At 43.8% G+C, this 27,970-nt stretch overlaps 2 protein-coding genes across 3 annotated transcripts in view; one reads left to right on the top strand and one right to left on the bottom strand.

Annotated features, from left to right (window-relative positions):
• The window catches only part of LOC114641663 (gastrula zinc finger protein XlCGF57.1-like), a 308,826-nt gene that overhangs the window by 236,736 nt on the left and 44,120 nt on the right, over positions 1-27,970 (top strand). The window lies entirely within an intron of this gene.
• LOC114641709 (zinc finger protein 37-like) lies at positions 71-27,625 on the bottom strand. The gene is made up of 3 exons (XM_028790734.2): positions 27,553-27,625; positions 9,368-9,870; positions 71-2,460 (listed from the first exon to the last, which is right to left on the bottom strand). Exons 2-3 carry the CDS (start codon positions 9,771-9,773, stop codon positions 1,457-1,459), a joined length of 1,410 nt encoding a protein of 469 aa, XP_028646567.1. The 5' UTR covers positions 9,774-9,870; positions 27,553-27,625; the 3' UTR covers positions 71-1,456.

The raw sequence follows: 27,970 nt of genomic DNA on the forward strand, positions 1-27,970 counted from the left end.
AAATCCTCAGACCAGCCAAGTCTGGCACTAACCACCATGCCATGTGTCAAAGTCGCTTCAATCCCCTTTCTTCCCCATTCTGATGCTGTCTTGACTACGTTGCTGCCATGTGATTGGCTGATTGGATACTAATGTTAACAAGCAGGTGTACCTAATAAAGTGGCCGGTGAGCGTATCTATAAAGGAAAACCATTTTAAAAAAACAAATCCTAATGAAGTACATTAAACAGGAGCCAAGCAAGGAACTCTGGCTTGACCATAATACAAGAATGACTGGTGCTTTACCAGAGGGTTGAGGTGGGGCCGGGACCATCGGGAGCCTTCCGGTCCTCAGTGTGTTTCTCACCTCACTCCGGAACTTTCTTGTGGTTGGATGATTTCTGTTTCTGTCTGTAGTTTGGTTACCCATGTTGTTTCTTTATTGTGTACTTGAAAATCCTCAAACGCTCTTTCAGAATTCTTCCTTCGTTTATTGCTTTGATAAGGCCTGTTCACCACCGCAGCACCACTGGCACAATCTCGGTAGTTTTATTCCACATCTGGCTCATCCTCCAATTACATTTCTAGACATTTGGTTATTATTTTTTGGTCTTTCCATTCTGAGCACTCTAATTGCTCGACTTTTTTTCTTTCACAGCTATGTCTGGTTTCCTTTCATCTCTCTTTCTGTCCACTGGTATTGGTCTGTCCCAAGTGACCAACACCTCCTCGTTTTCGGTTATTCGTTCTGCAGTGTGGTTCCCAATGCATCTGTGGTACTGGCAAGGTGTACTTTTTGTATATTTTTCCAATGCGTTGGTCTGGCAACTTTATTGTATCATTGCATGTTTGAGCCTTTCCTCCATCGGGACCTCGCATCCAGCAATCAGATTAGTGACTTGTTTCCATCCTGTCTCCATCCTGTTTTTCCTACTCTTATCTAGCATTTGCTTGTGCGTGCAGCCAACGGTCCTGTTCAGCCATTATTAGAAGCTTGCCCCTAACTTTTATTTCATTTTATTATTTTCAGTGTGAATTTGAGAAGATTGCTACTCTTTGTGAATTGTTTAGAGCAGTGATATGGCTTCCCTCCAGTATGAATGTCCGTGTGCTTTTGAAGAGTGCTTCTGTTGGAGAACCAATTCCCACGTTCAAAGAAGCAATTACGTTTTTCTCTCAGATTAATTTTCTCAACAACGATTTTAGTTTCGTTACTTTTTCCGGACAGGAGTGAACCTCACTCTTGTGTCCTGAAGTTTATTCGTTTTCCTAGAATGATTTTTGCACTGCTAATGTTTTTATCCTCTTAGGTTTGCTGCCAGAGCTCGACGTAGCACTTGCATTGTCCGTAATTGTGCTTCCTCCTGTAAGTCATATGGAGTGATGGTGATGGGTAAGGCATCCAGACGGTCTTGGAATTTTTTTTTTTTTTGGATAAGGCCTGTAGATTCCCAGCACCACTGGCACAATCTAAGTTTTATTCCACATCTGGCTCATCTCCAGTGTGGATTCTCTTGTGTCCCTGAAGAGCGCTACTGTTAGAGAATCTTTTGCCACATTTACCACAGCAATAAGGTTTTTCCCCCGTGTGGGTCCGTTTGTGCCTATTCAGATGGCTGACTTGTGAGAACTGCTTGCCGCATTCAGAACACCGATAAGGTTTTTCTCCAGTGTGGATTCTCGTATGCTTCTGAAGATTGCTGTTGCTGGAGAATCGTTTACCACATTCAGAACAGGAATAAGGTTTTTCCCCACTGTGAATTTGTTTGTGCTTGTTAAGATTGCTACTATTAGTGAATTTTTTGTCACATTCAGTGCAGTGATATGGCTTCTCTCCAGTATGAATTCTTGTGTGATTCTGAAGATCGCTTCTGTCGGAAAATCGCTTGCCACATTCAGAACAGCAATAAGGTTTCTCTCCTGTGTGGATTCTTGTGTGCCTCTGAAGAGCGTTGCTGTAGCAGAATCGCTTGCCACACGTAGAACAGCAATAAGGTCTTTCTCCAGTGTGGGTTCTTCTGTGCCTATGCAGATGGCTTAGTCTTGAGAAATGTTTGCCACATTCTGAACAGCAATGAGTTTTCTCTGCAATGTGAATTATTTTGATATCGTGAAGATTTTGGCTGTGTTGCAGTATTTTGCCACATTCGGAATAGGCACATGGCTTCTGTTTCAAATAAACCTGCTTATGATCTTTACAGTCAGGAGGGTTTATGAAATGTTTTCTCGACTCTCTGTATACATTCTGAGCGCCTTGATTTGTATTATGCATTTGATGTTGGTCACTGTTGATGGGTCTTATCTGTGCTTGCTCGGCAGCAGGAAGAGAACTGCAGTGGAAAGAGGCCGTGGTCAAACTCTTTGGTCCACTTACTGATTTCTTGTCCTTCTTCTTCTTCTTGTCCTGTTTTACTGGCAGTCTACACTGAAGAGAAGTCTTAGAAAATGTAGGTGGGGAGAAGCTGCCATTCTCCTGGAAACCTGCAAAAACACAAACAGTTTAGCTAAATATTTAAATTGGAAGAAATTATGAAAAGAAATGGGAAGCAGAATGGTTGGTGTAGCTGCTTCACATCTTAATTCCACTCCTGGTTTGGCCACAGTGTGCTTGGCTTTTTCATCTTCTGCTGAGGTCTGTGTAATTTCTTCATCTTTTTCCCATATCCCAAATAGTTGTCTGCTGTGTTAATTACTATCTCTAAATTGACCTGGTGTGACTGAGTATGGATGTGTGTGCCAGTGTGCCCTGAGATGGACTGGCATTCATTTTCTGCCCGTAACCCCAGGTTAAGTAAATTGATGGTGAATTATAATGGTATTTGATAAGTGGAGTTGACAAAGTGTGTCATTCATGAGGATTCAGCCAAAGTCAAGTTCAAGCCCTCCCATGTCCAGTGCTTACTGTTGTTTCCTCACTCTTACTGAGCTTTATCATCTCAGGGCTGCCATCCTTTTTCATCAAGCTTTACCCCTAATCATTACTAAGAAAATATTAGGGTATATCACATATATATCAGTCCTAAATGCACCCTGAACTATTTACCTTTCCTCTCTTGTTCTTTAGTTGTATATTATGGGCCAGCACGGTGGCGCAGTGGGTAGCACTGCTGCCTTGCAGTTAGGAGACCAGGGTTCGCTTCCCAGGTCCTCCCTGCGTAGACTTTGCATGTTCTCCCCGTGTCTGCGTGGGTTTCCTCCCACAGTCCAAAGACATGCAGGTTATGTGCATTGGCGATCCTAACTTGTCCTTGGTTGGTGTGTGTGTGCCCTGCCCGGGGTTTGTTTCCTGCCTTGCGCCCTGTATTGGCTGGGATTGGCTCCAGCAGACCCCCGTGACCCTGTAGTTAGGATATAGCGGGTTGGACACTGACTGACTGACTGACTGACACTGGAGATTCTCTGACCAGGTCTTTTTAGGGCCGATACCGATCATTAATATCATGTTACGGAGTTGGCAATTTAATGATACCAATTCAGAATTTTTTTTCTTATCTTCATCCCATTAAGAAACTTTTTACACTAGCTCCTGCATAACCAGATATGTAAAAGTCTAATGTTTAATATTAAACTATTAACTTTGGTATTTTTATAATTAAACTACAGACCACCTGCGCTACCTGTTCATTTAGTAGCTCTCTTAGGGCGGATGTCGACTTTTGTCGACATCCAGGGTGTAGAGGGAAACAATCAGCTGTTAATGTCTCGATGCATGCTCAATAATCCAGGTAAGGAAATCCTAGAAATTTGATTCTGTTCATCTGGACAAAGTTTTTAAGTGGGAGAAATATTTCGAGACTTATCCAAGTCTCTTCCTCAGTCTCAATTGACTGCAGGTTTCTCCAACCTTATAAACAGTACCTTTGCTTAATCACAGAGACTTACACAGAGCTAACACCATTCCCACAGACTCAGAGGCCAGGGAAGCAGAAGAACACCTCGTTAAAAAGGCCCTGAGTAAATGTGGATATCCCAGCTGGTCCTTTGTCAAAGCAGGGAGGACACCTAAAGAACGCTCCAAGCGATTCATGACAGAGGAAGGACATCCACTGCCTAAGCGAAAACCCTTAGTGATCCCGTATGTGTCAGGAGTATCGGAACAGCTGAGGCGCATTTTCTCGAAACACCGGGTCTCAGTGGCTTTCAAACCCCAAAACACGCTACGCCAAAGATTGGTCCATCCCAAGGATCGGGTCCCACGGCACAAACAGAGTAACATAGTTTACGCAGTTAAGTGCCAGGAGGAGTGCCGTGAATTGTACATCGGGGTAACCAAGCAGCCACTGGCTAAGCACATGTCACAACACAGAAGAGCTTCCTCGTCAGGCCAGGACTCCGCAGTCTATTTACATCTACAGGATAGTGGTCACTCCTTTAAAGATGAAGAGGTGCACATCCTGGACAGGGAGGAGCGCTGGTTTGAGAGAGGAATCAAGGAGGCCATTTACGTGAAAAAGGAACGACCATCTCTGAACAGAGGAGGGGGCCTAAGGGTACATCTGTCGCCATCTTACAATGCTGTGATTGCAGCCATTCCTCAACCCTCTATGAATGGTTCACACGTCTACTAATCAGTGGACAATTTGCATATCACTGATCAACTGGCCCTTTGTCAATGGTGCTAGTCTCTGTGATTAAGCAAATGTACTGTTTATAAGGTTGGGGAAACCTGCAGTCAATTGAGACTGAGGAAGAGACTTGGATAAGTCTCGAAATATTTCTCCCACTTAAAAACTTTGTCCAGATGAACAGAATCAAATTTCTAGAATCAGCTGTTAATGTCGACAAAACTCACTGTCATGTCACAGGCACTCCCTCTGTGCTTGGAGGAATGTTAGACTCATTGACTCAGCAACTGATCCTTGCGTGTGCGTGAGTTGCGATATGTAAACAAATGCAAACAAAGGCAAGATGGCATCAACATCTTGCGAGGGAGCGAAGCGAGCGCAGAAAAGAAAATACTCGGCAGATGACATTTTGCGCATTATCGCGGAGTCGGACTCTGATTTTTCAGAGTCGGATTTCATTGACAGTGATCAGGAGATCGAGGAAGAGACTGAGGAGCCGGCGTCAGCCGATCGGAGACCAGCCGATGCCGCCCCAGCTGCTCAGCTGGCAGCTGAGTGCATTCGTGCTGCCGATGCACCTACGGCAAGGTTCGCATGGGAGGAATACCCAGAAATTGATCCGTGGGAGCCGAACTGGCTACCGGACTTCACAAGAAAGGCACGGCTTGCTGCTGGACACAACGGATTACAATGAATTGGAGCTTGTGGCACAGTGAAGGTGAACAGGAGACACATGAAGCCAGACAGGCTGAAGATGAAAAGAGGTGACAATACGGTTTTCATGCGGGTGGATAACTTGGTGGCATTGGCATGACATGATGTCAAACGGGTGACTTGTCTTACTACAGTTCACACCAACAATTTATGTGAGAAAGTAATTCGTTCAAAGGGAAACCCAGAAGGTAGGAAGCTGGACAAGCCCGTTGCACTTGAGGAGTACAATTGTAAAATGGCTGGAGTTGATCGACTGGATCAGATGCTGGGGTCATATGCTTACGGCCATAAGCTCACCAAGTAGTACCACGCTGTGTACCATCGCATGCATGAGATTGCACTCACAAATGGATATCTACTATTCAAGCAGGCAAACAGTGACAGCACTATGACTGCGGCAGATTTCCGCAAGAAGGTGGTTGACAGCTTGCTGGCAGATTATGTTGGAGTGTCTTTGGCAAAGCAAGGAAGGCCAGCACAAAGAGCAGTGCCAGACAGGCTGACTGAGCGCCACTTTCAAAACAGTTATATTAGTCAAAAATGAATATTTTTTGTTGATTTGATATGTTAAACAATTGTTTTGTGTTCTTTTTTTAAAAAAAGTTAGTTTTTGGAAAAATATTCAGCCCTGGGAGAAAAGAAACAAAAAAAAAAAATTAGCCCTAAGAGTTAACAAAATGAACTCCTGTAAAATGTATTGCCCAGTGACCATAAAAATACAAACAAATGCAATTTCCTTAAAATACATACTATAACTAATAAAATACAGTGCATCCGGAAAGTATTCCCAGCGCATCACTTTTTCCACATTTTGTTATGTTGCAGCCTTATTCCAAAATGGATTAAATTAATTTTTTTCCTCAGAATTCTACACACAACACCCCATAATGACAACATGAAAAAAGTTTACTTGAGGTTTTTGCAAATTTTTTAAAAATAATAAAATTGAGAAATCCCATGTACATAAGTATTCACAGCCTTTGCCGTGAAGCTCCAAATTGAGCTCAGGTGCCTCCTGTTTCCCCTGATCATCCTTGAGATGTTTCTGCAGCTTCATTGGAGTCCACCTGTGGTAAATTCAGTTGACTGGACATGATTTGGAGAGGCACACACCTGTCTATATAAGGTCCCACAGTTGACAGTTCATGTCAGAGCACAAACCAAGCATGAAGTCAAAGGAATTGTCTGTAGACCTCCGAGACAGGATTGTCTCGAGGCACAAATCTGGGGAAGGTTACAGAAAAATTTCTGCTGCTTTGAAGGTCCCAATGAGCACAGTGGCCTCCATCATCCGTAAGTGGAAGAAGTTCAAAACCACCAGGACTCTTCATAGAGCTGGCCGGCCATCTAAACTGAGCGATCGGGGGAGAAGGGCCTTAGTCAGGGAGGTGACCAAGAACCCGATGGTCACTCTGTCAGAGCTCCAGAGGTCCTCTGTGGAGAGAGGAGAACCTTCCAGAAGGACAACCATCTCTGCAGCAATCCACCAATCAGGCCTGTATGGTAGAGTGGCCAGATGGAAGCCACTCCTTAGTAAAAGGCACATGGCAGCCCACCTGGAGTTTGCCAAAAGGCACCTGAAGGACTCTCAGACCATGAGAAAGAAAATTCTCTGGTCTGATGAGACAAAGATTGAACTCTTTGGTGTGAATGCCAAGCATCATGTTTGAAGGAAACTAGGCACCGCTCATCACCAGGCCAATACCATCCCTACAGTGAAGCATGGTGGTGGCAGCATCATGCTGTGGGGATGTTTTTCAGTGGCAGGGACCGGCAGACTAGTCAGGATAAAGGGAAAGATGACTGCAGCAATGTGCAGAGACATCCTGGATGAAAACCTGCTCCAGAGCGCTCTTGACCTCAGACTGGGGCGACGGTTCATCTTTCAGCAGGACAACGACCCTAAGCACACAGCCAAGATATCAAAGGAGTGGCTTCAGGACAACTCTGTGAATGTCCTTGAGTGGCCCAGCCAGAGACCAGACTTGAATCTGATTGAACATCTCTGGAGAGATCTTAAAATGGCTGTGCACCGATGCTTCCCATCCAACCTGATGGAGCTTGAGGGGTGCTACAAAGAGGAATGGGCGAAACTGGCCAAGGATAGGTGTGCCAAGCTTGTGGCATCATATTCAACAAGACTTGAGGCTGGAATTGCTGCCAAAGGGGCATCGACAAAGTATTGAGCAAAGGCTGTGAATACTTATGGACATGGGATTTCTCAACGTTTTTATTTTTAATACATTTGCAAAAACCTCAAGTAAACTTTTTTCACGTTGTTATTATGGGGTGTTGTGTGTAGAATTCTGAGGAAAAAAGTTAATTTAATCCATTTTGGAATAAGGCTGTAACATAAGAAAATGTGGAAAAGTAATGCGCTGTGAATACTTTCCGGATGCACTGTATGTACAGAAAATATTATCCATAATAAACATGGTAAAAAAGAAAATCCTTGTCATAATTACAAAATGCCTAATTGTTTAATTCCTTCTATAATGTAAAGCTTAATTAAAAAAAAAAAAAATCACTATTTTTTCTCACTTTCATATATACACATACTGTATATGTGTATGTGTGTGTATATACATATATGTACATATATATATATATGTGTGTGTATATATATGAATGTATAGATTCCCGGGCAACGCTGGGTACTCCTGCTAGTATATAAATATGCATGTGTGTGTGTGTGTGTGTTTGTATGTCAAAAATATGTTAACACTAATGGTGCTGCTATGTACAGTATATACTTGTATACATTTTTTGTGGACAATGAGGGCGAACAGGCTGAGACACTCCTATAAGTCATCTTGCACATATGAAGTATGTTTTGTGAATAAATTGTTTCTGCCATTCAAATGTTAACATAATAACGCTACATGCTTACACAATGCGACACTTTCTGTGGACTACAGAGCAGCACAATAACAGAGTAGAAACACTTTCTATTTACATAACCAAATCCATTCTCTGAAGGCGCCTTTATAGTGTAGTGTTGGCTCCAAGCGCCACAACAGATTGATTCTCTGCTCTTTGAGGTGACTCACAGTCTTTTAAAGGACTGCTTCTCTTTGCCACACTAGTTGGAAACAGTACCTGCGACTGTGCAAAGTTGCAGTTTTTATAGGCACTCCTGCTATAGATGATGCAATGCCAGCTCATTCTTTTGGCGATTCATCCCTGGCTGATGTAACTTGTCCAGCGCCGTTGCAATAGCAATGTGTGTGCAACTCACCACTCCGATTACATTTGGAAAAGTGGACATTGCTGTGAATTGCACTTTGATGTTTGCCAGTTCAAGCACAGTGTAAGGAAACCTTATATATCTAGATGACAAGGGGATAATGCCATCCTATACAGCTGGCATAGCGCAACTCGGTGATGATCATGAAATACTCGATCAGTCAGCTAGTTCATGTTGAAAAGCTCCCGAGATAGGACAGAACTTGCAAAAGAGCAGGTGGAGCACAACTCCTCAAAGTCTGCCTTTGTAAAGCTGGCACCAGTTCAGCGCCAAGAGGATACGTAGCTCTTGGAAATCAAAATCGACTTAGAAACCAGTCATCTTCATTTATAAATACGCGCTCTTTTAATTCTTCCATTTGCGATGTCTTCTAACAACGTAAAAGCAGCCATGGTAGTTGGAATAGTTTGCCCATTCCGTGCACCATTATATTGTTACAGAACGATTACGCTCAAGTGAAATAAATTTGTAAATGATATGCAATTAATTTTGGTGTATTTGATGAAGTCCATTTCATAGATGTGAATCTTAAAAAGAAAAACAGACCACAGAAACAGTAGCACCGCTTTTTTCGCTGGGCGACACCAGTTTGCAAAACTGAGCAGAAACGTGCGTACGTACAGCGTGAGGCTGCCGTGAAAAGGTGCGTGGCTTTACGCCAAGTTTAGTTTTTATACATCTTGACATGAGCGTGGAAGTGGAAACAGCTGTACACAACACTTTAGGCCCCTGGTCTCTATTACAATTCAGTCACATGTATCTCACTTTCATTTCCACCAAATAAAAATGGCAACTCAACCACAATTAAAATGTGTAAATATTCTCATTTTAGCTTTCTTTCATGTTGAATTACATTACTTACTTATTTTCACACTGCTAGATGACTGCTGCTCTTCATCGTCTCTCCCATTTCCATCTGTGATTTCCTCTTCAAACTGCGAACACTTGGACATCCGGACCATTAAATTCTGTCTGGTTAACAGTTGTCCTGTACTAGCAAAGCGGGGCTGTAAACTGGAATGAGATTCTTCATACGCATCTTGCCTGGAATGTTCTTGCAGTTCAAGACTGACTGAAAAATCTTCGGACTCCTCAACTTTAACCTGAATAATTTCCCCCTCAAACTCCTCCTCCTCTTTAAAATCGGAAATGACGTCTTCACAATCCTTTGACTTCCCCCACAAATCCTCACATGCACCCCATTCACAGTCCTCTTGCTTAATGTGTGCCAGTCTTCCATCCATGTCATCCTCTTTAGCTAAGGCCATTGCTCTGTGTGAAACTCTTCTTTCCCCGAAGTGTATGCTCTGCTGTTCTAAGATTCCTTTCTCACACGGACAGTGCTGGCCTGGAAACAAACAAAGTCTAGACAGTAAAAACAAAGTCAAGAGCATTGAAAAGGGAAAAAATGTAATAATTTATTATTATTGTTTAGTAGTAGTAGTATTTCCTACTGACAGCACAGGTCTAATCAAGGCTGGTCCAAATGTAATTGTGAAAGCGCAACAGGCTGGGATTGATCTAAACTAAGACCAGCAGTTCCAAGAGACTTGCCCTGTGATGTCCTGATATGCTTCACCTCCATTACAGTGAAACCAACAGAAATGTCAGTGAAAGAAAACACATATTGAACTGTGTTTGACAGCCATTCAAAACATGAACAAGCCAGTCAAGAGCCTCAGTGGGCCTGCTGGAATGGCTGTTGACACTCCTCTGTTAGGCGGTTTGGGGCTGGGGGCTCTTCTACCTGCTCACTACGCAAAGCACTCCTCTCTCCCCATTCTCATTCACTCTTCCTCTCCTCTCTCGCCATTTCCAGTTGACTCCACAATTCACTCTCTCTTGCCAATCAGTTTATTTCTGGCATGCAAATGGCTTTAGTGTCCAGCAGACATCATAACTGGCTCAGCCCCCACAATTACTGCCTGGTCAGGTCACCCCAGCTTTTTGCTTTTAATGACATCTGGCTAGAAATGCGCTGTCTGCCCCAATATCTTCACACTCGTGAGCCTTCACTTAAAAGGAGCAGCTGCTGCCTTCATCATCCCTTCTTTAAAGAGCCCACTTGGTTCCAATCTCCCCAGATTAACACTGACTAACCAAAGCCTTTAAAGCAGCAATTTAGTAGAACTCAGTTTTCAAATAACTTCTGTAAAAATTAATTTCCTGTTGTTTACATACAGAATGTGGCTGACCCGGGACACTTAAACCCATTTTGTATACTTATCATTTGCATATATATAACTGCTCAAAAAATTAAAGGAACACCTTGAAAACACATCAGATCATAATGGGGAAAAAAATCCTGCTGGCTCTCTCTACTGCTATGGACTGATATGATGAGGTGTTAGGAATGAAAGGATGGAAATGAAAATGAAGAACCGATATAGAGAGGACTGAATTCAAAGACACCCCGAAAATCAAAGGGAACAAAATGATGTGGGAGGCAGGCGAGTCCATTTTGTGGAATTTGATTGCAGCAACTCCAAATGGTACTCAGAAGTTTGTATGCCTGCCTGACAACATTGTAATGAGACAACAGATGGTGTCCTGGGGGATCTCCACCCAGATCTGGATCAGGGCATCACTGAGCTCCTGGACAGTCTGAGGTGTCGGATGGACCCAAACATAATGTCCCAATCCAGAGGTGTTCTACTGGATTTAGGTCAGGCGAGGGAGCGTGGGGGCCAGTCAATGGTATCAATTCCTTCATCCTCTCACAAACACATGAGGCTGGGCATTGTTGTGCACCAGGAGGAACCCAGGAGCCACTGCACCAGCATAGGGTCTGACAAGGAGTCCAAGCATTTCATCCCGATACCTAATGGCAGTCAAGGTGCCGTTGTCTAGCCTGTAGAGGTCTGTGCGTCCCTCCATGGATATGCCTCCCCAGGAATACCATAACTGACCCACCACCAAAGTAGTCATGCTGAACGCGTGTCACATGTGCTCAGGGTGAACCTGGTCTTGTCAGTGAAATGCACAGGTAAGCAGTGGTGGACCTTCCAGTTCTGGTATTCTGTGGCAAATGGCAATCGAGCTGCACGGTGCCGGGTGGGCAGTGAGCACAGGGCCCACAGGCCACCTTCATGAAGTGTGTTTCTCATTGTTTGGTCAGAGACATTCACACCAGGTGCCTGCCTGCTGGAGGTCATTTTGTAGGCCTCTGGCAGTGTTCATCCTGTTCGTCCTTGGTGGGTCCTGCTGATGGGTTAAGGACCTTCTACGAGGGGCCTTGTCCAGCTCTCCTCGAGTAACTGCCTGTCTGTTTCCTGGAATCTCCTCCATGTCCTTGAGACTGTGCTGGGAGACACAGCAAACCTTCTAGCAATGGGAGGCATGTATTGATGTGCCTGCCATTCCTGGAGAAGTTGAACTACCTGTGCCACCAAACTCTGTAGGGTCCGGGTATGGCCTCATGCTACCAGTAGTGACACTGACCGTAGAAAGGTGGAGAAGACTCCACCTGTGAAACCATTCATTCCTGTTTTGGGGGTCATCTCGTTGTTGCCCCTCTAGTGCACCAAAGCAGCTGAAACTGGTGAACAAGCCCCTCTGCTACTTAACTGACCAGATCAGTAGCCCACAAGTGTCAGTGACTTGATGCTATACTCTCATTCAAAAGTGGACCTTTCATTTTTTTGAGCAGTATATAAAAGTACATTAAATTGAATGATTCACTGAGTGACGAGAAATTCTTGGCTATTTGTAGACACCCTGAGGAAATTCAGATATGTGTTATGGCCAACGAGCTCCAGGAAAATCCAGCCTCTCCAAAAAGTTAATATAGTTGCAAAAAAGAAACAGAAACCTGAAAAAAATGTTTTGTATTTCAATAGTCAGAAAGGACAACTGTGGTAGTTCTAGAACAGCACAGAGGACAGAATGTCAGTGTCACTGTGCTCCAAGTCCCATCTGTATCATTGTTGTTTTACTTTTTGTTTTTATCTTTTATGCTGCATTGCTGTTAATTAACTCGCATGTCTAATTTGATTCTTTCTAATTATTAAGCTGGGAGTTTCAAACTGTCACACAGTTAATAACTATGACAGCAGTTCAATGCTTGTGCTTTGTACTGAAACAATAGTCATACTTTATTGTTGAGACAAGGAATCGATTCCCACAGTACAGTCTCAGGTTTGCCAGTGAGTGTCCTCTGAACTCTGAAAGAACAAAGATGCCCAACGGATAAGAAAGCGATACAGAAGACCACCGACCAGCTGCTTCATCAGTTTGAATCACCCAGTTTCATTTGTGCATGTCGTAAACTGGACAAATGGAGCTTCAAAAGCTAAGAAAATGAGCTCCCTATCCATTTTGAAAGCAAAGGGATGGCAGGTAGGAAAGTACATGACACTGTCATTCTTCTTCCTCATTATTATTATCATCATCTTTCCTTAAATTCCTGCTCTATTCACTCATGAAGCCGAGTCTATGAGCTTAGGGCTACCATGAGGGTGTGGTGGTTCACTTGATGGATGAAGTCCTCCTCAGTATAATAGCAGTGCCAAGGACGACGATCATCTTCACCTTCTGTATCGTGATAATGTTGGTGTCGTCATCCATTCCTTTCTTGACCAGCCCAAGACCACCTATTATCACTGGTATTGCTGTGGTTTTCATACTCCAAGTTTTCTCGATTTCTATCTCTAGATCTTTATATCTGGAGGTTTTTTCTGTTGTTTTTTGGCAAGGTATTTGTGGGCAGACATGTCGATGAACAGACAAGAATCTCTCCTTCTTGTCCTTCACTGCTATATCGGGTCTGTTAGTCTTGATTTCTTTATCAGTTTATATCGACACAAGTAAGCCCGCGATTCTCTAGAGAATCGTAAATCCAAGAATGGCAATCAGTTTCTGTTCCGTCCAATATTTGGATGGATGACATATCATGGAGGGCGGGTGTGTCTGGGGAAATGTCACTTAATCCAATAAGCATATCTGTACTAAAGCGGTTTTGTTTTGTGGAGACGCGAGTCTGTTGCCTTCGCTGACACCAACTGCTTGAACAGGTTGTGTTGTTTGGGGGCCACCTACTGACTCTGGGAAGCCGCTGCGTCTGACTGTGGGGCGAGCGGCACAGCGCAATATGCGCCTCGGTGGGAAGCCGCTGCGTGAAGACATATCATGGAAGGTATATGCGGTGGTGTGGGCGGTCGCGTCCGGGCAGCTGTACAACCTGGCGTGCACGCTTTACCCCAGGTGTACTTCACAGGTCGTAGTCTCGTTTCTGTGTTTTCTTTGGTTTGAGCCGTGACTCCTTTCGCAAGCGTGTTGCAGGCGCCACAGCGTTTTGGGACGCCGCTGCATTTGACTCTGGGGCGGGCGCCAAACTGAATGACCGTTATGTGATTTACATTACTGGCACAGTAGATTAGAGCAAGTGTAGTTTACAGGTGGCGGGCTCGTTGCAGTGCGCGTGACATCCGGTTTACAACCTTCTCGTTTCTGTGTTTTCTGTGCAGTGCAGCAGTCCGTGTGTGCCTCGATGTGCCCAGTGCCCAGCGTCCATATCCGGTTTACAACCTTCGGTTAGTAAGATGTATATCTGTAATACCCGTAAATCCCGTTGACGGCTCATCCTTGTAACATTTACCTTTGACTCGGACGTTACAGTGCTTGCACATTGCCCAATGGAGGTATGCTGCTGTTTTATTATATCTTTGTATGTATTCCGTTTAAGCCAAATCTGAGCAGCCAGATACTAGATGGTCGATTGTCTCTTTTTGTTTGTTGCACTTTCTACATATTATTATTATTACTATTATTATTTCAGAACAAATGCAAACTGTTTCATTTACCCAGCTTTATTGCTGACTAGCTGTCCCCTGTGGCTTTGCCCGCGTAGTAGTGAAACAGGACACACTTTAAAAAAGCAATAAAAAAAAAAAAACAAGCAATTTGTATTGAGAAGAATTTATATTGATAGCTTTTGTATCCGAAGGCCTCCTAATATACAATATTTTAATTTTTGCTATCAGGGGCGAGATCACAAAGAGCTGTGATCTCTTTGCCAAAAATGTATAAAGTTGTCAAGATATCTCTGGCCAAGCTGAAGGTAGGTACGCTCGGACGTCCAATCGTGTTCAGCTTGGATGGGAGAGCGTCCCCCACGTAGGGAGAAAAGCACATGGCCGTGATATCTCTGACAATCAGCAGCTACTCTCTAAAACACACGGAGCTCTGATCTCTCTCTCAAGAACGTCAAACGTTACTCCTTAACAATCTGTAGGTGATAATGTCTGCTGAACAAACTAAGCGGAGGCAAGCTGCGCTCCAACACGTGGCGATAGGTAGACCGACTCCAACAATGGCTGGCACGCGAGTGAGGAGGGTCCCGCTCGACTCTCTACTCTTGATGTCCTGCCTCCCCTAACCCCTCGGCCTGTCTCTCAGATTCGTTCAAATAAATCGGTGCCTCAGCAAACTACGATACTTGAGAGAAGTTGCAAAATCAACTGGGACGTTCAAGCGAATTATAGAAAAAAACAAACAAACTAAATCCATTAAGTAGTTTTCTCGTTCGCTAGCTAAGTGGAGGTAAGGTGCACCCCAAGGCTGGCACACGAGTAAGGAGGGCCCCATCCCGTGTCTCTCGGATTTGCACAAATAAATCGAACTATGATACTTAGCGCGATGAGAGAAGTCGCAAAATCAACCGGAATGTTCAAGCAAATTATAGAAAAAAAGAAAAGATCTAAATCCGTGAAGTAGTTCTCTCGTTCACTAGCTAAGCGGAGGTAAGGTGTACCCCGAGGCTGGCACACAAGTAAGGAGGGCCCTGTCCCGTGTCTCTCAGATTTGCACAAATAAATCGAACTATGATACTTAGCGCGATGAGAGAAGTCGCAAAATCAACCGGAATGTTCAAGCAAATTATAGAAAAAAAGAAAAGATCTAAATCCGTGAAGTAGTTCTCTCATTCACTAGCTAAGTGGAGGTAAGGTGTACCCCGAGGCTGGCACACAAGTAAGGAGGGCCCTGTCCCATGTCTCTCAGATTTGCACAAATAAATTGAACTATGATACGTAGCGTGATGAGAGAAGTCGCAAAATCAACCGGAATGTTCAAGCAAATTATAGAAAAAAAGAAAAGATCTAAATCCGTGAAGTAGTTCTCTCGTTCACTAGCTAAGCGGAGGTAAGGTGTACCCCGAGGCTGGCACACGAGTAAGGAGGGCCCTGTCCCGTGTCTCTCAGATTTGCACAAATAAATCGAACTATGATACGTAGCGCGATGAGAGAAGTCGCAAAATCAACCAGAATGTTCAGGCAAATTATAGAAAAAAAACCAGATCTAAAACCGTTAAGTAGTTCTCTCGTTCGCTAGCTAAGCGGAGGTAAGGTGTACCCCGAGGCTGGCACATGAGTAAGGAGGGCCCTGTCCCATGTCTCTCAGATTTGCACAAATAAATCGAACTATGATACGTAGTGCGATGAGAGAAGTCGCAAAATCAACCGGAATGTTCAAGCAAATTATAGAAAAAAGAAAAAAGATCTAAATCCGTGAAGTAGTTCTCTCGTTTGCTAGCTAAGCAGAGGTAAGGTACACACCCCGATGCAGGAGTGCGAGTGAGGAGGGCCCCACTCCCCTCCCCTCGGCCTGCTGCGTCTCTCTCAGATTACTGTGAATGTATCGCTCTGGAGAGAAGTGGCAAAAATCAACCGGAATGTTCTAGCAGGTTGAATAATGGATAGAAGGATGGATGTTCTAGCAAATTATAGAAAAGAAAAGATCTAAATCCGTGAAGTAGTTCTCTCGTTCGATTGCTCGCTCTTTAATCGGAGGTAAGGTACACACCCCTAGGCTGGCACGTGACAGAGGAGGGCCCGCCACGCTGCGTCTCTCTCAGATTTGTGCAAATAAATCGCTCCTGCAAGCCAACTATGATACTTGGCACGATGACAGAAGTCGCAAAATTAACCCGAAATGTTCAAACAAATTATAGTAAAAAAAAAAACCAATCTGAATCCGTTAAGAAATTCTCTTGTGAAAAGCAGACAGACAGATGCTGGATTTTTATTTATATTAAACTATAATGTCATTCAAAAGATAACTTTTCTCGTATGTGAAATAAACAAAATAATATTTATTTTATAAAAAGATCCACAAGCGGACGAAGTCTTTCGAAAGGAGAGTAAACCATAAAAATGAATCTCCATGGTCGAGGCTGCCTTTAAAATTTTTAAATGGCCTTAATTGGTACACTTTGTTTTTTCTTGCAGGCCATCATTTAAAAGCATAAAACTAAAAACCGTTGACAACACGAAACAGACGTAGCACATCCACAGCCGAACTGTAATCACGTTATTCCTCCCACTAAAACAGGCTTACATTTAAAAAGTGCTTTTTTCTCCACAATTAAAGCATATCAATCTTTAACCCTCAACGACTGCATATTTTGTACCCCAGTCTCAGTTATTTTTCGCTACTTGAACCCACTGGCAGCATCCACCATCTCTCCTCCGCTTGACTCGATACAAGTACCGGGTCACAATGGTGTCCCTCCGGTGTGCCCCCAGCACAATCGCAAGCTCCATATGGCACATGTGCCACACCGCGTGGGTCTACAGGTATGGATGACAACGACGAGATGTTCTTCTTGCAATGACTTTGACTGCAAAGAACATTCAACAACTGAAGTGAAGTGTAACACCTGTGCAAATCCTACAGGGGAAGAAAGTGGGTAACGGTGTGGCACACTCAAAAAAAAAAAAACAGAGAGAGTGGCCACAATTGTTTGTTTTAATTAATGTAATACAGCGGGTACAGAATGTATTCAGACCCACTTCAATTTTCCACTCTTTGTCATATTGTAGCCATTTGCTAAAATCCATCCATCCATCCATTTTCCAACCTGCTGAATCCGAACACAGGGTCACGGGGGTCTGCCGGAGCCAATCCCAGCCAACACAGGGCACAAGGCAGGGAACCAATCCTGGGCAGGGTGCAAACCCACCGCAGGACACACACAAACACACCCACACACCAAGTACACACCAGGGCCAATGCAGAATCGCCAATCCACCTAACCTGCATGTCTGTGGACTGTGGGAGGAAACCGGAGCGCCCGGAGGAAACCCACGCAGACACGGGGAGAACATACAAACTCCATGCAGGGAGGACCCGGGAAGCGAACCCAGGTCCCCAGGTCTCCCAACTGCGAGGCAGCAGCGCTACCCACTGCGCCACCATGCCGCCCATTTGCTAAAATCATTGAAATTAATTTTTTTTCCCTCATTAATGTACACACAGCACCCCATATTGACAGACAAAAAAAAGAATTTTTGAAATTGTTGCAGATTTATTAAAAAAGACAAACTGAAATATCACATGGTCCTAAGTATCCAGACCCTTTGCTCAGTATTTAGTAAAAGCACCCTTTTGAGCTAATACAGCCATGAGTCTTCTTGGGAAAGATGCAACAAGTTTTTCACACCTGGGGGGTATTTTTCGTACGTCGCTTAAACCATCCGAGATCAGGTGCTTCATCTTGAATGAGTTAATGCCAGTGAAACTAATCCAGATAAGTCGGTTTTTCAAACGCAGATGTGTATTAGATTAGTGTAGCTGGATCTAATCATACGAGATGAATGCGCGAGCCCGCGCTGAGTGAAAAGCCCATATATATTGAGTCTAGAAAACATGATGAGCAAGTCTTTGATAGGCTGTAACAAAATGACGAAAGAACGGGCGCATTTTTTTTCACACACGCGGCGCAAGACCTTTTATTCGAAGGACATGAAGAATTTCAAGATTTAATATGCACAAGCGGTAACACTGCAAAAGCAGCCCAGACCAGAAAAGACGGCTGGCAAAAAGTGGCCAAAAAAATTAAACGCTAAGTAGTGTACATTGTACTTAGTGAATGCAACGTTTCATTCCCTATGTGTCAGATTAATTATTATTTAATATGTCATAATTCCAGATCAAATGTGAGCACAAGGAGAACATGGGAACAGGTTAAAGTGAAGTACAAGAATATACTTCAAACTGGTAAATATTGGTATATAACTATTTAAAGAATTGTTGACATAAAGAATCATATATAATATAAAAAACATTAATTTTAAAGCTAATAAGGAGGCAGACAAGCAAAAAACAGGTGGAGGTCCACGCGGTCCAGACCTAACCCCTGCAGAAGAGTTGGCTCTCCAGCAAAATGCCCATCGCCCTGTTTCTGAGGGCATTCCAGGGGGAAGCTCCTCCTCAGAACCAGTGGCAGGATGCAGTGGTCACTTCATTTCAGGTAAAGGATGGTCATTGCATATATTTGTCCTCCATGTGTGCTATAGGTATGTTCCATATAGCCCTCTTTTTCGTTGGGTCAGTTGCAGGGAATGTCATATCCTTTGAACCTGTGTCTGACCAACGAGATATTGACGAAGGTCAAATATTTGATGAAGACACTGTGTCTGATTATTCATCAGGAGGAGAGGTACATTTTCCAAATAATGTTTGATCAAACTCCACTCTGATCAGTCCCATGTGCCTCAATCACATTTGGAAATCCTGGTAATGAGAATGTTAGGCTGATTGTGAGATTCTTCACAGAACTGTGGGTGTTTTTACCTGTGTATTACCTACCTGCAATGGCATGAAACGCCTCTTTTATTGTCTGCACACGCAGGTGTCCAGGAAACACAATGAAAACCTGAAGGAAATATTTCAGAGCCAAACAGACTTTACGAATTGCCTGGAAAACTGCACTTTTCGATCGCTGTTCCGCATCGCCTACAGTATATAAAAAAAGTGCCGCTTGCAAGAAACCTCAAAGCAATGCCTACTGTCTGTGTGGTTGTGAGAGCCCGACTTCGCCGAGTTTGACTTCGAATATACGGAGCTAATAAATCTTTGAGGTACAATATTCCCCCTCGGCTAAAGCGGTATCTTTCGTACAGAATTTCCTCCGGGGGCAATAAAGGATCTTACCGATCGCGCAAAACCCTCTTTATATGAAATTCTCTTCCTATAATTTGCACATCAATATCAATTGGTCGCTCATTCATGAATGGCGAAGCCCTGACTGGATGACTTCCACACCGTCACTGATCACGTGTGTAAACTAATCCTTGTTTACGCAGAACAAACCTGCTCCGAGCAGGTTTGCGGATTTGGATGTGTTGCTATGACAACACTTCCAGCAAGAGTTTCAAAAAACCGACAGATCCAGGATCAGGCCAAATCGTCAACAATTACATCCGGCTAAACGAGTAATCCACGTATGAAAAATACCCCCCTGGATTTGGGGATCCTCTGCCATTCCTCCTTGCAGATCCTCTCCAGTTCTGTCAGGTTGGATGGTAAACGTTGGTGGACAGCCATTTTTAGGTCTCTCCAGAGATGCTCAATTGGGTTTAAGTCAGGGCTCTGGCTGGGCCATTCAAGAACAGTCACAGAGTTGTTGTGAAGCCACTCCTTCGTTATTTTAGCTGTGTGCTTAGGGTCATTGTCTTGTTGGAAGGTAAACCTTCGGCCCAGTCTGAGGTCCTTAGCACTCTGGAGAAGGTTTTTGTCCAGGATATCCCTGTACTTGGCCGCATTCATCTTTCCCTCGATTGCAACCAGTCGTCCTGTCCCTGCAGCTGAAAAACACCCCCACAGCATGATGCTGCCACCGCCATGCTTCACTGTGGGGACTGTATTGGACAAGTGATGAGCAGTGCCTGGTTGTCTCCATACATACCGCTTAGAATTAAGGCCAAAAAGTTCTCTCTTGGTCTCATTAGACCAGAGAATCTTATTTCTCACCATCTCAGAGTCCTTCAGGTGTCTTTTAGCAAACTCCATGCGGCCTGTCATGTGTCTTGCACTGAGGAGAGGCTTCCGACAGGCCACTCTGCCATAAAGCCCTGACTGGTGGAGGGCTGCAGTGATGGTTGACTTTCTACAACTTTCTCCCATCTCCTGACTGCATCTCTGGAGCTCAGCCAAAGTGATCTTTGGGTTCTTCTTTACCTCTCTCACCAAGGCTCTTCTCCCCTGGTAGCTCAGCTTGGCCGGACGGCCAGCTCTAGGAAGGGTTCTGGTCGTCCCAAACGTTTCCATTTAAGGATTATGGAGGCCACTGTGCTCTTGGGAACCTTAAGTGCAGCAGAAATTTTTTTGTAACCTTGGCCAGATCTGTGCCTTGCCACAATTCTGTCTCTGAGCTCTTCAGGCAGTTCCTTTGACCTCATGATTCTCACTTGCTCTGACATGCATTGTGAGCTGTAAGGTCTTATATAGACAGGTGTGTGGCTTTCCTAATCAAGTTCAATCAGTATCATCAAACACAGCTGGACTCAAATGAAGGAGATCTCAAGGATGATCAGAAGAAATGGAAAGCACCGGAGTTAAATATATGAGTGTCACAGCAAAGGGTCTGAATACTTAGGACCATGTGATATTTCAGTTTTTCTTTTTTAATAAATCTGCAACAATTTCAAAAATTCTTTTTTTGTCTGTCAATAAGGGGTGCTGTGTGTACATTAATGAGGGAAAAAATTAATTTAAATAATTTTAGCAAATGGCTGCAATATGACAAAGAGTGAAAAATTGATTTAGCAAATGGCTGCAATATAACAAAGAGTGAAAAATTGAAGGGGGTCTGAATACTTTCCGTACCCACTGTAAATCAGCGAAAGTGACGCTATTTGAAACAAAGGGTTCCTGTCATAGAGTGGACCATGAAAACGGACTGTGGAATGGAGCAGTAATCGGTAGGAACGTGTTTCACACTGAAGTGGTTCCATCAGGGTTGCAGTAAAGGGACAAACTTCTGCCAGCCCCTCAGACGCAACTTGGACGACGAACTGAAAGCGGCGTGCTCTCATGGCTGCTCCACTTTACCTATTCCACAGGTTAGTATACAATATATTAGAAGATTATACGTTTTTACTGAGACACAAGTATGGTGATACAGTCATATGAAAAAGTTTGTGCCCCCCTCTCAGCCTTCATAATAATTGACTCTCCTTTCAGTATAAAAGATAACAGTGGTCTGTCTTTCATTTCCTAGAAACATCTGAGTACTGCGGTGTTTTACAAACAAAGATTTTTCGTGACGCAGTATTTAGTTGTATGAAATGAAATCAAATGTGAAACACTGGCTGTGCACAAATGTGGGTCCCCTTGTCATTGTGCTGATTTGAATGCCTGTCACTGCTCAGTGCTGATTACTTGTAACACCAAATTGGTGTGATGAGCTCATTAACCCTTCATAGACCGGTGTGTCCAGTCATGAGATATAAAGGTATTTAAGGTGGTCAATTGCAAGTGGGCTTCCTTCCCTTTGACTCTCCTCTGATGAGTGACAGCATGGGATCCTCAAAGCAACTCTCCAAAGATCTGAAAACAAAGATTGTTGAGTCTCCTGGTTTAGGGGAAGGCTACAAAAAGCCATCTCAGAGGTTTAAACTGTCAGTTTCAACTGTAAGGAATGGAATCAGGAAATGGAAGGCCACAGGCACAGTTGCTGTTAAACCCAGCAGGTCTGGCAGGCCAAGAAAAACGCAGGAGCGGCATATGAGCAGGATTGTGAGAATGGTTACAGACAACCCACAGATCAGCTCCAAAGACCTGCAAGAACATCTGGCTGCAGATGGCGTATCTGTACATCGTTCTACAATTCAACACAATTTGCACAAAGAACATCTGTATGGCTGGATGATGAGAAAGAAGCCCTTTCTGCACTCCCACCACAAACAGTGTCGCTTGCTGCATGCCAATGCTCATTTAGACAAGTCAGATTCATTTTGTAACAAAGTGCTTTGGACTGATGAGACACAAATGGAGTTATTTGGTCAGAACAAAAAGTGTTTTGCATGGTGGAAGAAGAACACAGCATTCCAAGATAAACACCTGCTACCTCCTGTCAAATTTGGTGGAGGTTCCATCATGCTGTGGGGCTGTGTGGCTAGTTCAGGGGCTGGGGTCCTTGTTAAAGTCGAGGGTCTGATGAATTCAACCCAATATCAACAAATTCTTCAGGATAATGTTCAAGCATCAGGCACAAAGTTGAAGTTTCGTAGGGGTTGGATATTCCAACAAGACAATGACCCAAAACGCAGTTCGAAATCTACAAAGGCATTCAGGCAGAGGGAGAAGTACAATGTTCTGGAATGGCCGTCACAGTCCCCTGACTTGAATATCGAAAATCTATGGGATGATGTGAAGCAGGCTGTCCATCAAATTGAACTGAACTGAAGAGATTTTGTATGAAGAATGGTCAAAAATATCTCCATCCAGAACCCAGACACTCATCAGAGGCTGTAGGAGGACAGCGTCTAGAGGCTGTTAGATTAGCAAAAGGAGGCTCAGCTAAGTATTGATGTCATATCTCTGTTGGGGGGCCCATATTTATGCACCTGTCTAATTTTGTTATGATGCATATTTCATATTTTCTGTTAATCCAATAAACTTAATGTCACTGCTGAAATCCTACTGTTTCCATAAGGCATGTCAGATATTAAAAGGAAGTTGAAAGCTCAGCCAATGAGAAACAAAAATCCAAAGAATTAAGAGGGGGTCCCAAACTTTTTCCTATGACTGTACGTCAGGATGCTATTCATAGACTTTAGCTCCGCCTTCAACACAATCATCCCTCCAAAGCTGATTGGGCCTGAACACCACCCTCTGTGATTGGATCCTGGACTTCTTGACAGAGAGGCCCCAATCAGTTCAGATGGGCTGAAACACTTCCAGCTATCATCACACTGAGCACTGGAGCACCGCAAGGCTGTGTGCTTAGTCCACTGCTGTTCACCCATCAGACTCACGACTGCACAGCCACACACAACACCAACCACATCATCAAGTTTGCGGATGATATGATGGTGCTGGGACTGATAAGCAGGGATGATGAAACAGCATACAGAGATGAGGTGGAACGGCTGTCTGCATGGTGTGAAGGCAACAATCTCTCTCTCAATGTCAACAAGACAAAAGAGATAATTGTGGACTTCAGAAAATCACCTCCTCCCCACATCCCACTCAGCATCAACGGTTTAGATGTGAAGACTGTTAGGAGTACAAAGTTCCTTGTGTGCACATAACTGAGGAACTTATGTGGATGCATAATACCTCATCACTAATCAAGAAAACCCAGCAGAGACTACACTTCCTGAGGCGGCTGAAGCGAGCGAGTCTTCCCCCTTCCATCCTCACCATGTTCTACAGAGGCACCATTGAGAGTGTTCTGACCAGCTGCATCACTGTCTGGTATGGCAACTGCAACATATCCAACCAGAAGTGCCTGCTAAGGATAGTGAAGACAGCAGAGAACATTATTGGGGTGCCTCTCCCTTCACTACAGGACATATTTTACAAACGCAGTGTCAGCTTTGTACAGGACCCCTTACACCCCTCACATGGACTTTTCACACTTCTGCTATCCATCCTGCAGCATCAGCACCAGATCTGCCAGGCTGCAGGAGAGTTTTTACTCCCAAGCTGTCAGACTCCTTAACACCAGCATGCCCCCTGGGACCTTCCACACCACGGCCTTAAACACCTCGGAAAAAGAGAACTTTTATACATGCGAGCCACTGACCTGTGAAGACGAGTGTGCAGGCAGAGAAGAACTGAAAATCTCTTACTGACCTTTAAGGAGTTTGACACTCTTGATATCCTTCTGCTGTGAAACATTCTGACCTGTCATTGTTTACACGTCTTAAACAACTATTATCATACACTGATAATTTCTGTATTATCTATAACATTTATTTATGATATTACAGTGCATCCGGAACGTATTCACAGCACATCACTTTTTCCACATTTTGTTATGTTACAGCCTTACTCCAAAATGGATTAAATTCATTTTTTCTCCTCAGAATTCTACACACAACACCCCATAATGACAACGTGAAAAACGTTTACTTGAGGTTTTTGCAAATTTATTAAAAATAAACAAATTGAGAAAGCACATCTACATAAGTATTCACAGCCTTTGCCGTGAAGCTCCAAATTGAGCTCAGGTCCATCCTGTTTCCCCTGATCATCCTTGAGATGTTTCTGCAGCTTCATTGGAGTCCACCTGTGGTAAATTCAGTTGACTGGACATGATTTGGAAAGGCACACACCTGTCTATAGAAGGACCCACAGTTGACAGTTCAGGTCAGAGCACAAACCAAGCATGAAGTCAAAGGAATTGTCTGTAGACCTTCGAGACAGGATTGTCTCGAGGCACAAATCTGGGGAAGGTTACAGAAAAGCTTCTGCTGCTTTGAAGGACTCAATGAGCACAGTGGCCTCCATCATCCATAAGTGGAAGAAGTTTGAAACCACCAGGACTCTTCCTAGAGCTGGCCGGCCATCTAAACTGAGCGATCGGGGGAGAAGGGCCTTAGTCAGGGAGGTGACCAAGAACCCGATGGTCATTCAGTCTGAGCTCCAGAGGTCCTCTGTGGAGTGAGAAGAACCTTCCAGAAGGACAACCATCTCTGCAGCAATCCACCAATCAGGCCTGTATGGCAGAGTGGCCAGACGGAAGCCACTCCTTAGTAAAAGGCACGTGGCAGCCCGCCTGGAGTTTTCCAAAAGGCACCTGAAGGACTCTCAGACCATGAGAAAGAAAATTCTCTGGTCTGATGAGACAAAGATTGAAGTCTTTGGTGTGAATACCAGGCATCACGTTTGGAGGAAACCTGCTGGCACCATCCCTACAGTGAAGCATGGTGGTGGCAGCATCATGCAGTGAGGATGTTTTTCAGCGGCAGGAACTGGGAGACTAGTCAGGATAAAGGGAAAGATGACTGCAGCAATGTACAGAGACATCTTGGATGAAAACCTGCTCCAGAGCGCTCATGACCTCAGACTGGGGCGACGGTTCATCTTTCAGCAGGACAACGACCCTAAGCACACAGTCAAGATATCAAAGGAGTGGCTTCAGGACAACTCTGTGAATGTCCTTGAGTGGCCCAGCCAGAGCCCAGACTTGAATCCCATTGAACATCTCTGGAGAGATCTTAAAATGGCTGTGCACCGACGCTTCCCATCCAACCTGATGGAGCTTGAGAGGTGCTGCAAAGAGGAATGGGCCAAACTGGCCAAGGATAGGTGTGCCAAGCTTGTGGCATCATATTCAACAAGACTTGAGGCTGGAATTGCTGTCAAAGGGGCATCGACAAAGTATTGAGCAAAGGCTGTGAATACTTATGGGCATGGGATTTCTCCGTTTTTTAATTTTTTTTAATAAATTTGCAAAATCCTCAAGTAAACTTTTATCACGTTGTCATTATGGGGTGTTGTGTGTAGAATTCTGAGGAAAAAAATGAATTTAATCCATTTTGGAATAAGGCTGTAACATAACAAAATGTGGAAAAAGTGATGTGCTGTGAATACTTTCCGGATGCACTGTATATATTTATTGACCATATTTATGTATCTAGATTGCATAATACCATACATTGCATCAATCTTGTCTTTGCACAATGTCTTGTGTTTTAATTTTAAACTTTAATTTTAATTGTTTTTAATTTAAATTTATTTGCACTTCATGTTGTTATACTGTGCACCCTGAGCTTTGCAATTTCGTCTATCTGTATACTTGTATATGGTTGAGATGACAAAGTTCGCGTTGACAAATGAGTCACGCATGCGCAGCACGCCATGTCGACAGTTCATTCCTTGCCACTAATCTTTTCGCGTTCTCTCTTTTGATAGTGCGGTGTACCCCAGAACAATTAAAATCTGGGAACTTACCAAGCAGCGAGGAGACATCCATGTCTTTTTTTTCAGGACGCAGATATTCTTCCTATTAAAAGGCGATGTCGCTGAAACCACCCTATGAAATTATATTTCTCCGATCGGGTAAAGTGGAGGTGCTCCAGGAAAACTTGCCGCACAAATGTCATCATCCAACAAATGAACTGGCTGGAGAATTCCCGATTACAATTCACGACTGTAGGTCGGTTCATTTATTCGTGGTGTGAGGAGCTAACGTTAAACCAATTAGACATGGCGAAGGGAACAATAGTTGACTGGAACAATTGTATGCGGGACGTCAGTCGTCGCGAGAGGACACAAATTAAAGGCGAGGGACTATGCGTCTAAATCGACGAATGTTTATCCGACACGCCGGGTGAGGAGGGAGGCCCCACCGATTTGCGTCACGATAATAGAAAAGTATCTAAACCTGTTTGAAAGGGAGCAAATGGAGGGGATATCACACTGTCACAATTCTACTCCTGCTTCATTCTGTCAACAGTTTCTCTTGTTTAAATAATGATCTCTTTGAGTGCACATAATAAACATCTTAATGGGTTACTAAAACCCCACACTTGTAACTGACTTTCATTATTGTTTACTCCCAAAAACATTACTCCCCTTATATTTTCTGAATACTTTCTTTCCTGCTTTTCTTTTAAACTTTAGGGTTATTATTATTATTTACGGTACAAGAAAGGTATTCGTTGAAACATAAAGTAGTTAACAAAATGCTAATGCCGTTTATAAAAAGTTGAAAAATGAACGATGATAGCATTTTAGAGGGGGATGAATTTGTAGTATTAAAGAAGAACATTTCAGCACCAAGTGTTTGCTGCAGAAGCCTCCCTGCTTACTGAATGGATCAAGTTTAAGTAACAGACATCGAGAAGAGGCTGTCAGCGGCGTCATAGAGAAGGCAAAGTTACTAATAAACCGCAGTATAAAGCAGCCGCGTTCACAACAATACGAGACACAGAACTGATTTATTTATCCTACCGAGTCAGTTTTACAAAATGTTGTGCTGTACAAGATGCGCTCCGATTGCTATGCTACTCCTTATAATCAACGCGCTTGCGAATGAACATAAAGCATCTCACTTGTATTTTTTTTGTTATGTCACATACGCTTAAAGCTCAAAGGCATCCGATTTTCAAGGGTCTCGACATTTTTCACGACACCACCCCCAAAACACAGTAAAGACGGACAGCACGGATCGCTCGATGCCCAAACTTGAGCTCCCAACCCAGTGACGAGCATCGCTTTAAAATCTGGAAGCCCTCAGCGCATTGCGTTCTCGCGCATCACCGAAGATTGCAAACCGTACTCGACTCGCAAGTCCGACTTTGTCTTACTTACCGTTTGTTCTTTCGCTTGTTCTTGTCCCGAAAGAAATCCGAACACGTGTCTGGAAACAAGCGAGAGCCGTGCGCAAAAAAGAGAAAGGCTACAAAGCCAGGCAAAAAATACGTCATCAGCAGGCGACGATGTAAGGGTGACCACGCCCACCTCTCCCCACAGTTGCCTTCTTGTTTTCTATTGTAACGCTGCACAGTGCCTGCCAGTGCTGACCCGATGAATTCCTGCTCATGTAATGCTCATTTAGCAGCTTACAATCTTTTAAAGGACTTATAGCTTTAAACTACACAAAGATAAAAGAAAACTTTGCACATTTGCGTTTTTATAGGCAGGGGCTGCCATCGATGATGATCTCTGACTGATGTCGCTTCTCCAAGGCTTTCCTTTCAAAGTCGCCGTCCTTAGTGGCTCTTGGTGC

This window comes from Erpetoichthys calabaricus, chromosome 5, assembly GCF_900747795.2.
Source record: "Erpetoichthys calabaricus chromosome 5, fErpCal1.3, whole genome shotgun sequence".
In the NCBI taxonomy this organism is placed as follows: domain Eukaryota; kingdom Metazoa; phylum Chordata; class Cladistia; order Polypteriformes; family Polypteridae; genus Erpetoichthys; species Erpetoichthys calabaricus.